The sequence below is a fragment of the Zeugodacus cucurbitae genome, chromosome 2 (genome assembly GCF_028554725.1).
Source record: "Zeugodacus cucurbitae isolate PBARC_wt_2022May chromosome 2, idZeuCucr1.2, whole genome shotgun sequence".
Classification (NCBI taxonomy): Eukaryota; Metazoa; Arthropoda; class Insecta; order Diptera; family Tephritidae; genus Zeugodacus; species Zeugodacus cucurbitae.
Window position 1 is genome coordinate 44,443,086 of NC_071667.1, and position 13,457 is coordinate 44,456,542.

Here is a 13,457-nt window from a genome sequence, read left to right on the forward strand (position 1 = left end):
TTTGTTCTTCTGAGCGACTTTCTGGATTTTGACGTCTGGTTCTGTGCTGAACAGATCAATGCTCTGTTCAGCAGACCGTATGTCTAAGTTTTCACGCCGTGACTTACGTTCCCTAGTATTTCTACTTTGCTCTTCTGAGCGACTTTCTGGATTTTGACGTCTGGTTCTGTGCTGAACAGTATTAATGCTTTGTTCAGCAGACCGTACGTCTAAGTTTTCCCGCCGAGACCTACGTTCCCTAGTATTCCTACTTTGTTCTTCTGAGCGAAATTGTGGATTTTGACGTCTGGTTCTGTGCTGAACAGATTAATGCTCTGTTCAGCAGACCGTATGTCTAAGTTTTCCCGCCGTGACCTACGTTCCCTAGTATTTCTACTTTGCTCTTCTGAGCGACTTCCTGGATTTTGACGTCTAGTTCTGTGCTGAACAGTATTAATGCTTTGCTCAGCAGACCGTTCATCCAAATTTTCCCGCCGAGATCTATGTTCGTGAGTATTCCTAGTTTGCTCTTCAGAGCGAATTTATGAATTTCGACGTCTAAATCTATGCTAAAAATTATTTATCTATTTATTAAAAATGCTGTGTACTTATACATGTATAGATTTTAAACTTTGGGTAAACCCAGTTTTTTCTTAAACGATATCTACCTAAGAACATTCCACGTTTCTCTACCTACAATCTCAAAGTTGCAGTTCACTTCATTAACTTTATATTAAAATTTGTTTGAAAACTTAGATATACATTATATTTTTCATAAATATTAGCATTTTAGATGCATATCTGTTCTTAGGCAGTCGCTTTAATGGAAAACTTTCAGTTAATTGTTATTATGAATTTCAAAAAAATATTACCCGATTTTTTGTACAGTTACACACTATTAGAAGAAAACCATTCCCTCTAAATTAAATTAAACTATCTGAGAGATTTTCCGATATTTTCGGTCAAAAATTACCCTTAGGCACTGAGTACTTCATGTTCGATATCCGGGGTCTTGAAAAGTGATAATGCGATTTCGACAATTTTTTCACAAGTGATGCCACTGAATATATACAGTATTTGTGTAAAGTTTTATTTCGCTATCTTCATTTGTTCCTTATCTACATATTAAAACTTTAGGAATAAGATGGAATTCAAAATTGAGTTATATGGGAAGTTGTCGTAGTTATAAACCGATTTCAGCCATTTTCACCACTTGTCATTAGCATGTCAAGAAAATATTATACACCGAATTTCATTGAAATCTGTCGAGTAGTTCCTGAGATATGGTTTTTGACCCATAAGTGGGCGATGCCACGCCCATTTTAAATCTGTGAGTGCATCTTCTTTGTGCTATTTCTTCTGTAAAATTTAGTGTTTCTGAAGTTTTTCATTAGTGAGTTAACTCACTTTTAGTAATTTTCAACTTAACCTATGCATGGGGGGTAGGCGTGGTTATTATCAGATTTCTTTCGTTTTTGGACTGTATTAAGAAGTGGCTAAAAGAAACGACTGCAGAAAGTTTGGTTTATATAGCATTATTGGTTTGCGAGATATACACAAAAAACCTATTTGGGGGCGGGGCCACGCCCACTTTCCCAATGAAATTACATCCAAATATGCCCCTTGCCAGGGCGATCTTTTGTGCAAAATTTTACTTTTAGAACTTTATTCATGGCTTAGTTATGACACTTTATGTGTTTTCGGTTTTCGCCATTTTGTGGGCGTGGCAGTGGTCCGATTTTGCCCATTTTCGAAAGCAACCCTCTCACGGTCCCAAGGAACATGTGTTCTAAGTTTCTTTAAGACATCTCACTTTTTACTCAAGTTATCCGTTGCATGGACGGACAGACAGCATTCGGATTTTGAGTCGTCTTGTCACCCTGATCATTTTGATATATATAACCCTATATCTAACTCGTTTAGTTTTATGATTTACAAACAACCGTTATGTGAACAAAACTATAATACTCTCTTAGCAACTTTTGTTACGAGAGTATAAAAAAGTGCGTGGAGTTCCTACGCGCGAAAGAAGTTATACTTCTTAGTGATATTGCAAGAAATGCATATAATTTTGTATGAAAGAAAATTAGCGAGAGGAAAAGGATAAAAATATGGATACATTGATCATTTCTAATGAAAATTTTATTATTGAAATCTCTATCTATCTCTATTAATCTATTGAGGCATATTGTTGCTTTTACACTAACAAAATATACAGCGAATTTGCAATTGCAAATATGCAAGACCATTTGCACCAGATTCTGAATTGCCCTACTGTACTTATTGACTGCATTATTATATACATACATATAATTATTATATATAATTATTTGTATAAAACCTTGAAATTTATTCATTAAAATCACCGCTCAGAAGTCGTTTTATCCGTTGTAATCGAGCGATCACCGAAGAAACATCATTTCTAATATGTCAATCATACATGTGCGTACAAATGTGAATATATCACCAACCAAAAATTTAAACATTGTTCTACAAAAACAAGAATTACTCAAATAGCATAAGCAAGTGCTTTAAGTTCTCTGCTTTACTCTCATTCACTCTCTCTCTCTCGCTTTAATTGTTCAACGCTATAGGTTGCGATAATTGTTTAACGTGACTTCGTTTTCTAAAGTCTTATAAGAAGTATAACTTCAATAAGAAGTCTTCACTTCAATAATGTTAACAAACCAGAGGCTTTCTACTGTATATACTGAGTCCATACGATAAGGAAAGTGGGCGAATTATCCTTTTCTTCTTTTAATGCGGTACCTCCACTGAGGAAAAGAGCAAAGGGAGCTTCTTTGGAGAAAAAACAGCATATTTTAATTGAAAAGGCGTGCTCATTATTGTCAGAAACGCCCACGGAAGCAAAGAGCATTCACGCAACAGCCTTATACCCCTGACAGACGGCGGCGTTAATTCGGATTAACTGCTTTAATCGGGGTTAATTCGAGAGTTATCTCAGTTAACTTCGTTCGCTATCTCCCATTTATTCCTCAAAATTTTAGAGAGTTAGTGAGAAAATTGGAGAAAATTGGTCCAACCCAAAAGTTGTTTGCAGAAATGTTATTTTATTTGAAGCTGAATTTGACACTTTGAATAGAAATTCGGTGCAAATAAATGCGTACACAACGGTGTCTTCTCCAGGTATGGATAACAATGATATGAACATATCATTTACACCGGATTCTCCTAATGACAATTCAGTACAATTCAGCAGAAAGAAATATATTTTCATATACACCCTCACCTGGCTGTAATACTTTTGTAGCTCAACCTAATAGCTACAACAGTTTACGAGCCAAGGGTCAAGTCACAATCGCCGGTTGTTATTTACCAAAATAACGTAGGTGTTTTTCGAGTTTCAAGTAATGGACATGCATTTTTATGATCTCTTAGTTATTTGTAATATGAAATGTACCTAAATTTGATTTTTTATTGAATAAAAAAACCTACATTTATATAATCCTTAAGAACATATATTAATGCTTGGCATGTATCTTCAATAGCTTGGCTAATTGACTGCCGCGACATAATGGCCGTAAACCTCTCGTTTTTAAAGTATCAAGGTGTGAAACGAAAAGTAAAAAGTAGTAACGTAAGTTATAGATACTTACGTTGGCAGTCTTGTATCTTACCTATTATCCCATAGTAAAATTGTGTGTGATATTAAACATTAAAGTGTTCAAAATATTTATTAAAAATAAAATACATATTACAAAAAAAACAAAAAACGCCGCCGTTTGACCCGATGTGAATATACTATTCCACATAATATTCAAATGTGTGCGTATACACATGTGTAAGTATAAGAGTGTATTTAAAGCATGGGTATGTTCGAGTTGAACAATAAATAACGCAATATTGCAACCCTGTTACTTACTTGATACTCTGTTGCTGATACTCAGCTGATAGTCTGCAGCAATATTGCGAGCATAATTTTCACAGAACGTTATTCTTTAAAAAGTCATCGTTAAAATGGAAATTTAACGTATTTAATAACTGATGATATTATGGAAAAGCAAAGTGACAATTTTTTAAAAAATAGAAACAAAAGATGAAGGATTATGATACGGAGAAGAGAGCTTTTGTTAAAGGAAAGCTGTAAAAGAAGAAAAGTGACAAAAGTACGCAATTTTTTTTAAATTGAAATCATATCCAGAAGATATTTTTCTCTCTCATTTTCGGATGGCTCGCGCGGTATTTGTTGTAAGTTAAGTATTTTCATAGCTAATTTGTTATACACAATGAAATTTATTTTATCTAGAAGTTAGAAAACGCTCTTATCCCTTTTTGGTCCCCAATGGATACCAAATATTCATTGAAGCAATCCCAATATATTTCATTATGGAAACTGGGTAACAGCAGAACAACGTATCGCGAACTATCTGATCGCTTTGATGTGGGCAAAGGAACATCTCATAAATTATTTTTCAAAACTATAAAAGCAATATGCTGTCTTAATGGCGAAATTTCGTGGCCCACGGTTACTGAGCAACAGCAAATAATGGAAAGATTCCAGACAATAAGAGCGAACTCCTTTCCTTTCGTTATTGGGTGTATGGATGGAATTCACTTTAAAATAAATACACCAAAACATGATGCAATTAGCAACTACGACAGTAAGGGAGTACATTCTATGATTATGCAGGTTCCTAATAAATTGATTTGCTATAATAAATTTGTAAAAAAAAAATTATTTTAGGCTATATGCGACAGTAAGCTTCGGTTTTTGGATGTATTTATTGGCTTTCCTGGAAGTTGCCACGATGGTAACGTTTGGAAAAGCTCCCCAATTTTTAAAGGAATCACATCCGGCGAGGTTCCAATAGCTGGTGGTGGCATAATTTTAGCTGACTCAGCGTATCCCCTGTCTAAATATTTGATAGTCCCATTTAGGGACAATGGGCGCCTTACTACTGATGATAGGAAATTTAATCACTACCTTAGCTCTACCCGAGTGCTTATAGAACAAGCATTTGGTGTTTTACGACAAAAATTCAAAATACTTAATCATATTGATGTAATTTCTTTAAAGAGAGTCTCTAAAGTGATGTTATCTTCTGCTATTTTGCATAATTTTATAATAAATAATGACGAAGACTCAAATATTGTCGAAAGCAATGGAATAATACCAAATACTAATGATGATCCTGAAACAGAAAATATAAATAATATTAACGACAGCAGTGAAGGTATCTCTCGGAGAAATGAGTTGAAAATGTTGTTCACTTCATAAGAATTCAATTTCTTTATTTCATTAATTTTTTGTATGCATTTTCAAAACAATATATTTTGAACTCCACTTGATTTAAATTAAAAATCTAAAACTAAATTCACAGCATTGTATTTAATAAATGAATTAAAACTATAGTTCAGAAAACTGATTTTCTTTTCATTAAATTTGTAGCTAAATACTTGCAAATGTTACTTTTGCAAAAATTTATCCAGCACTTCTTTTAATCCTAGCATTATTTTAGCCTTTTCTTATTCAAATTCCAACTTTTCTCTTTCAAACGTCATCACTTCTCTATGCCGGAGTTTTTCTTCTTCCGATTCCTTTTTTAAAAATTCCAACGTTTCATTTCCCCGATACTGTGCGTCTTTTTTTAGCGAAATTTTGCTGGTTTCCCCTCACGTCTGAGACACTCTCCACAACATCATTGTCCTCTCGGAAAATTTTGTTTGCTCTTATGTGTTCTGCAGTCGAGCAGGTTGGAAGATCTAATGAGTTTTGTAGGTTTTCAGATGGAGGATCAACTCAATGTCTATTGCCGTAAACTTCATCAAAATCATTAAAAAAAATTCCCAGTTGTTGTATCTCTACCTGTTGATCTATTCCGCTTTTTTATTCTTTTGTAAGTTGCTAGCATGTTGAGGAATTCTCTTTGGAGTTGCTCTTTTGTCGCTGTTAAATCAGGAGCTTCAGTCTTTATATTGTCCAACACTTTGCCCCAAAGAACCGATTTTTTTCTTTTGCCGCAAGAAAACTCTTGCTTCATGTCCAGTCGACACCTGACCAATAATTTGGACTCAGCTGAACTTAATTTTATTCTAAAAATAACAAAAAGAAATATTTAATATTTAAATTACATTGAATTCTATATTAAATATCAAATATTGCGAAGTTTACTTACATTTCGTTCTCCATTTCAAAATTTCAAATTTTCGCGGCGAACGTGATGCTTTCTCATAAAAAGTAACAATGCCGCAATATTTACTGAACGAACACACCCCATATAACGTATAACGTAACGTAAATGTGATTTTAAAGTATATAACGTGTTTAACTTACATATATAAAGCGTGCCTATCATATGTATATATATTTACTAGTAAACCCGGGCACGCTTTGCTGCGAATAATTTATATACATATATACATATATTTATATATACATTTTTTATTTTTTAATACATTTAAATTATTACCTAGGAATATAGTTATAAAATGTATAGTATGTATTAAAATTCATATATTTATATGATATTCGTCCTGTCCTTGTCAAAATATTAGAGGATATTGAAGTGTGTCAAATGAGCGATGTAGATCTGAAATAATGCTGAGAGTATTGTCCTGCTGTGTGATTTTTATTGATAGATTTTCAACAGAAATGAAGTATTTTTATGAAAAAAACATACATATATACACACACGTATAAATGAATATACAAATGCATACATATGTATCCAAAAGCGCTAGAAAACTAAGACAAACCACAAACTAACGTACAAATATTCAAATGAATGTACTCACATCCAAATAATATAAACTTCAAACAACGCATTTTCATTTAATGTTTTTAGCAAGTGGCAGCTTTTGTTATGACAGCCTAAATCCATGAAAATTTAGAAATAAATGTAGCGCCATCTATTGTAACATAGCGCACTTAGCGCCACCAACTGGTGGATAGCTCTTTGCTGATAATAAACAAATAATTTGCAATAAATAAATAATGTGACTATAAGGAGAGTTATAAACTATCCTATCTTTCAAGTTGGACCAAACTGCACACAGTGTTAAAAATTTCATTAAAATCGGTTCAGTAGTTTAGGAGTCCATCGAAAACAAACAACGTGACACGTGATTTTTATATATTAAGATATCTATATGCTAGTAATATTCTAACGAAAACCAAGCAAATATAACGGGATCGTTCAGTTCAGTACGAACATACGATCTAAAACAACTACACACATACATACATATGTATGTACATAAGGCATATAACTTTTTACAATTTTTGCAAATACGAAAAACGGCATACCATAGTCGAATAGAGAATAAAAAAGTATGAACCCCATTATTATTTTTTTTTTGCGAAATTACAAAAAAATTTCCGCGCAGAAGGAAATTACTTTTTTATCAGAACTGCTGAAAAAAAACAAAAAAAGTTTTGTACACTGTACACGTTTTTCTTCATAATAACAGATATTTATTTAACTAATAATCTTCCTATTATTCCAAACGCCTTTTAATGGACCTAAGGGAAGTGACCCCCACCCGCCCCAAACTAATGTCTTTACATCTGACGAGACGAGAGCGTAGTTACATATGTACATACTTCTTCTCTTTTATTTAATGTTCTCTATGCAAGAATGATAAAAGAAAGATTACGATAGTTGAATGATTTCCCGTTAGATGAAGGAACAAAGCCACCTTCAGTTGTGTGATCTTAAGCACATTTGTTTTATCATTAATTTTAGAAATTGAAATAAATATTTCAAATCTGTTTTTATCGTTTAAGACAAGTGCTAAAATGTTGAAAAGTATTGTAATACGTCGAAAGAAAATTTAGCTAGCAAAACACAATGTATTAAAAATGTGAACAATCCATTGTTCGAATTATGTAAAAAGCTTAAAGAAAAGTTTGTTATTTTTTTGGAAGATTTAATAGCCTTGGAAAGGAAATAAAGTGTAAGAAAAGAAGAACACAAATTATCGTTAGTGAACTTTCAGTATTGTGGAATAAACTCAATTTTAAAACACTTACCTTAAGGTCTATTAAAAGAAATGTGGTGCTTGCATTTTGACGGGAAAAAAAATTGGAAAGAAGGAATATCAGGTCGTAGTACTGAAAAATGCTTCTAGGGAAGTAAAATTAGATGTACTAGTTCTGAATGAAGGAAAAGCGTCGACGATATTTCACGGAATAAAAAAATTATTATGTGATTTCGACTTGTTGGAATCAATTAAAATGATAATTTGCGATACAACCAGTGTGAATATTGGCAGACACCATGATGTTGTCACTCGCCTACAAATTTTTTTCAAATCCTTTTTATTGCCCGCTCCACAGTACATTGGTTGTCAACATCATGTGCTAGATTTGATGTTAAAACATGTCATGGATGAGCTTTTAGAGGGAAAAACATCATCACTAAATCTTTCATACAATTTTATTCCAAATTTAATAGAAAATTACGATGATCTAAAAAAAGAGTATGAACAAAATAAAGAGTGTATTAAGGTTAAAAGCATTAAATGGCGAAATGACATGCAATACTTATATGAATTGGAGGAATCTTTTAAATACTTCGAGAAAAATGAACGTTTTCCCTACATAAAATTTAAAGCAATACCAGCACTCAGTAATGCCCGTTGGAATTCTAGAGCTATTTTGGCACTTTTAGCCTTTGTACTTATTCCTTAATATCGTTTGCAATTATATCCTATTTGTAAGTTTGTGTGCGGTGCTTGGAGCGAAATCTGGTTTTCCGATCATACTTTCAACAAAAATAATTTCGCCACATTACAGAAATCATTGGCCGGCTTCACAAAAGCAAATGAATATTTTCTCAGACAGACAAACAGCTATTAAGGAAGTTCAGCGAAGTAACATCTGCGCAGAGCGTGCAATTAAAATTGTGCAAGACATTTTACCATTGTGTAAATCATCACATACTTTAAACTTAAAACTTATTTCATGTAACAATTGACAAAAATGTAAAAATAAAAATATTAAAAAAAAAATTAAACAAAATTTTGACTTTTTTTAGAAATCCATTTTTGTGCGGAACGTTTTTGAACCGTAAATCACGTAAAAAAGTGATATTCATTACTTGTACAATATTTGCCAACACGTGGTGGTATGCCAAATTTTTCGTCAAAATTTGTTAGACCCCTTTCACACGGGCAATTTTTGTCGCGGCAAATCTTAGTTTTATAGGAGAGGGGGCGACGAGGAGAGGAGAATCGCGCCGAGTCTGTTGTGTTCAGGCAACACGCTTTGTGTTCTTATTTGTAACAGTTCGCTGCTACGTAACAGTGTTGCATTTGCACACATTTTAAAATTAATGTTTACAATATATTTGAAAATTTGAATTTAATCATTTAATTTTGTATGTAATTTGCAAATACATATAGAAATATGCATAATATAATTAAAATGTGCTAGAAAATGAGAATAACGATAAAAATTAGTTAATGAAATATATTTTTTTGCTTGAAAACGATGCGTACAAGAAGTTGAGAAAATTATATGAAAGAGAATGACAAAAAAACACGAACAGAGTTGTCGAACAAGAACTGCTCGTGTGAACGCAAGGGGCGACAGCAAAAGAGAATCGCCCGAGAATTAGCAACAAAAGTTGCCCGTGTGAAATTGGACTTACTAAAAAGACGCGATAAACAAGAAAGTAAGTGTTTTTGCAACATCGTAAAAAACGCTGCTTGCTTCGTTTCGAATTTTTTATCACACTCTCTGAAAAGTAAATTAAAAAATTAAAAAATTTACTTTTTCGAGGTGCATGTGTAATCTTAAAGGTGATTAACTTTTCCACGATTATTTATTTTCTGAGAATTTACTTTTCGAGAGTATACTGTATTTACCAAAAATTTAAAATAAAAAAATTAAAAATGCATTTCTGAATTGCGAAATTGTCCATTGTTAAAATGGACAATTTCTTACACGACTCAATAATTAAATTAAGTCATTTAATTTTACCTGCTTTTTTAAACACAACTCAATCCATCTTGATTAAGATCAACTTTTGTGTTTAAATAAGCTAGGCTCAGATGCACAGCTAAATAAAAAAGAAAGATGAGAAAATAAAAAAAAACCTGAAAATAGAAGAGAAAACTGCAAATAAGAGAAAAAAGGCTGAAAATACAAGAAACCTGAAAATTCGATAAAGATAGAAAAAATTATTAAAAATATGATAAAAATTATGTTGTTAATTATTTACTCACCCGAAAGTGAGATGTTCTTTAAGCAAAGGGTTTGGGCATGCAATTGTTTACTTCAGTTTTTTTAATTTTTCGTTTCCGATTTCTTTCCTCACTTTGTTTCTCCGCCGCAAACCCTTTCGAGTTTTTGTACAACAATACAGTCACTAACAGCCGGTTTCACGAAACAAATTTAAGTGAAAAATAATTAATTTCAGTTTCACCATTAGACTTAATTTTTATTTAAGTGGTCATGCTTTGCCATTTAAATATTATTTAAATACTGTCATCTGCAACTATATTTACGTTTTTCTACCAGCTGATTTGCAATTAGGAGAATATTTTTATATTTTGAAAAAATGGAAACTAACGATGAAAGTGACATGGAGTGCGAGGTTTTAATAAACATATTTATAAATCGTCGCCCTCGTATTATGAGGGAACGCAAAAATTGTTTCACGTATTACGATGAAGTTGATTTTCGATACAGGTTTCGTTTAACTAAACAGTCTGCATGGATGATCCTGGAGCTTATAAGGAATAAAATTCAGCACAAAACTAAGAAGTAAGTATATGTAAGTGTACTTCCAATCAAAAATTATATTATTATTTTGGAAAACATTGTAGAAACGGTGCTATGTCTCCCGAATTAATGCTTTTATTAACATTGCGTTTCTTTGCAACTGGCTGCATGCAAAGAACAAGCGGTGACCTATGTGGTGTTTCAAAAAGTTCTTCCTGTCGCGCAATAAAAAGAGTGTGTCACAATATTTCATTGTTAAGAAAACGCTTTATAACCATCCCCTTGGAATTAGAAAGTCAAAGAGAAATTCACAAACAATTTTATAAAATATCAAAATTTCCGCGTGTGCTAGCTGCTATGGACTGCACACATGTAAGAATAATATCACCCGGTTAGTATAATCATTATAAATAATTTAAACTGATAGATTATTTAAAATGAATAACTATTTAGGTGGCGATGAAGCAGAACTATTTCGAAACAGAAAAAACTATTTTTCAATAAATGTGCAAACGTTTTGTGATAGTAACCTGAACATAATGGATATCGTAGCCCGTTGGCCAGGATCGTCACATGACGCAATAATACTGAAAAATTCACGAGTATTTAGCCAATTTGAAGCAGGTAAATTCGGAAATTCCATAGTCGTTGCCGACAGTGGCTATCCTTGTAATCGGTGGATAATGACACCTTTATTAAAAGTGCAAACTCCGGAGGAGGCGCTATACAATGAGTCGCAAATCAGAACCCGTAATTGTGTCGAACGTCAGTATGGTGTGTGGAAACGACGATTTCCAGTTCTTGCGCTGGGAATACGAATGCGCCTTACAGTAGTAGAAAGTATTATTGTAGCAACCGCAGTTTTACATAATATTTGTAACTTAAATGGCGATTACAATGCTCCAGCAGTCTACGGAAATGATATAAATAACATTATAGATACAGTTGTTGAAGTGCCAACAATTTCGTCTTCAGGACGAAATGACAATTTGTATAGAAAAAATCTAATACAAACTTATTTTAAAAACTTGTAAATTCTTCAAAAATACATAATTAATAAAATTAACATCTTTAATATAATTTTGTTTAAAATTCAGGAACACATTGTTATATTAATAGTAATACATTTGCACTTTGCATTGTTTAAAATTCAGGAACACATTGTAATATTAATAGTAATACTGATAAGGCACATTGCAAAAGTTCAAAATTTGCGTTTTCACTTTGGTTTTAATTGATCCTCCAGTATCCGCATTTCAAGGACATGCTTCTCAATGATAAATTTTTGTTGTAGTTCATGTGCTTCTTTCATTTGCTGTACACGTAACGTGTGTTCGATTTTCGTAAACTCAATTTCTTCTTTCAATTTCTTTTCCGTCCATTTTGCCTTTATATCTGCTTATTTAGCCCAGCTTGTATGTTTTTTATTTAAACTTTCAGGGCACAACTTCCAGTTTTTTGGCGTTTTCAATTGCATTGGTGTATAGTGTTCCCAAGGTTCAAAATCTACTTGGAAACAATTTAATATTCATTCCGGCAGTTTGTAATAGCTCTTAATAAAAATATACATACCAATTTCTTCTTCCATCATTTGATCTTCCTTTATTGTCTTATTTTGTAGCTCAACTGTTAAAACAAATAACAGACACACATATTTGTAAACGATAATAAATATTTCATAATGTGTAAGTTACTACCTGTATTATCGAAATCCTCAACATTTATTTCTATGCAGTCGTTGTCATATGTGGAGTCCATCCCATGCACTTGTTTTTTTGGCAATATTTCATTAGTGTGTCAACTTCGGTATCAGCGGGATCAGGCTCTTTGCAAGGACCCCCGCCTGTACCATACACATACTTCTTGTGGTCAGCAGACCGTTTTTTCATGTCTGCTTTTAAATTTAAATATTTCGTTCGCAGATTTTTTGTTGAACGAGGTGCTCCGGAGCACACCGAGTTGAAACTTTCTGTTATTGTTTCCCACACTTTGTCCTTTTGGTCAGGACGCACTTTTCCTGTTGCCTTGCATTCCAAAATACTTGAATTTTGCTGCACTAGGCTTAGCAGTGTGCAAATTTCATTCGAAGAAAAATTTTTACTTCTAGCCGCAGTTTCCATTTTAACAAATAAATACAATTTATTTGTTTACATAAATCAGCTGTTATTCTTACTAACAACCCTGCCTTTTAATTTTTTGGTTGCCAAATGTCAATAATGGTGAAACGCACGAAACTTAAATGCAAAGTTAAATAAAAATTAAAATTAAAATTAAATGGAACTTAATTTTCAATTAAAAGAGTTCGTGAAACCGGCTGTAAGTATTCTAATTAGTTAAGTTTATGGGGAAGGCACTCATCGGTTTCTGTAAACCAAATAGGGAAAACTTTTTCTGTTTTTTTCTTTAATAGCGGACAACATTAGACGGCGAACATTGGAATAATGCGCATATTTGCTGAAGAGCTCGACGTACCACATCATTTGCAGTCGACACACTTCGAAGACCCTATCATCAGGATTGACAAGCCGTAAATCGGTGTCTTCCTTGTAGTTTTTGGCTTTTTTTTATTATTTTTTTATTATTAACCCAAACGATTACCCTCCTCCCGCCCAACCGACGCGAGTCTAGAAAGGCAAGAGATTTTTAAGCGTCCGGTTCTCAAACTGCTCAGCTACAGAAACAAACATTTCAACAGCTGAGAATTAAAAATTTATAAAAACAAAAAGTTAAAAATTTCTGAATATTACTTATTAAGAGAAGACAAAATAGTTTTTTTGATGCTAAATAT

At 32.8% G+C, this 13,457-nt stretch overlaps 3 protein-coding genes across 3 annotated transcripts; 2 read left to right on the plus strand and 1 right to left on the minus strand.

Moving 5' to 3' along the window:
- Positions 1-3,363: 3,363 nt before the first annotated feature.
- LOC128919927 (putative nuclease HARBI1) lies at positions 3,364-6,211 on the plus strand. The gene is made up of 3 exons (XM_054225698.1): positions 3,364-4,188; positions 4,247-4,630; positions 4,685-6,211. The coding sequence occupies exons 1-3, from the start codon at positions 4,168-4,170 to the stop codon at positions 5,216-5,218; spliced, it is 939 nt and encodes a 312-aa protein (XP_054081673.1). The 5' UTR covers positions 3,364-4,167; the 3' UTR covers positions 5,219-6,211.
- Positions 6,212-10,079: 3,868 nt separating this feature from the next.
- On the plus strand, positions 10,080-11,864 carry LOC128924140 (putative nuclease HARBI1). Its single transcript, XM_054236001.1, has 3 exons — positions 10,080-10,711; positions 10,774-11,060; positions 11,123-11,864. The coding sequence occupies exons 1-3, from the start codon at positions 10,506-10,508 to the stop codon at positions 11,701-11,703; spliced, it is 1,074 nt and encodes a 357-aa protein (XP_054091976.1). The 5' UTR covers positions 10,080-10,505; the 3' UTR covers positions 11,704-11,864.
- A 24-nt stretch (positions 11,865-11,888) lies between these two features.
- Positions 11,889-12,789, minus strand: LOC128921826 (myb/SANT-like DNA-binding domain-containing protein 3). The gene is made up of 3 exons (XM_054230328.1): positions 12,403-12,789; positions 12,242-12,269; positions 11,889-12,064 (listed from the first exon to the last, which is right to left on the minus strand). Exons 1-3 carry the CDS (start codon positions 12,787-12,789, stop codon positions 11,889-11,891), a joined length of 591 nt encoding a protein of 196 aa, XP_054086303.1.
- Between the last annotated feature and the right edge of the window lie 668 nt (positions 12,790-13,457).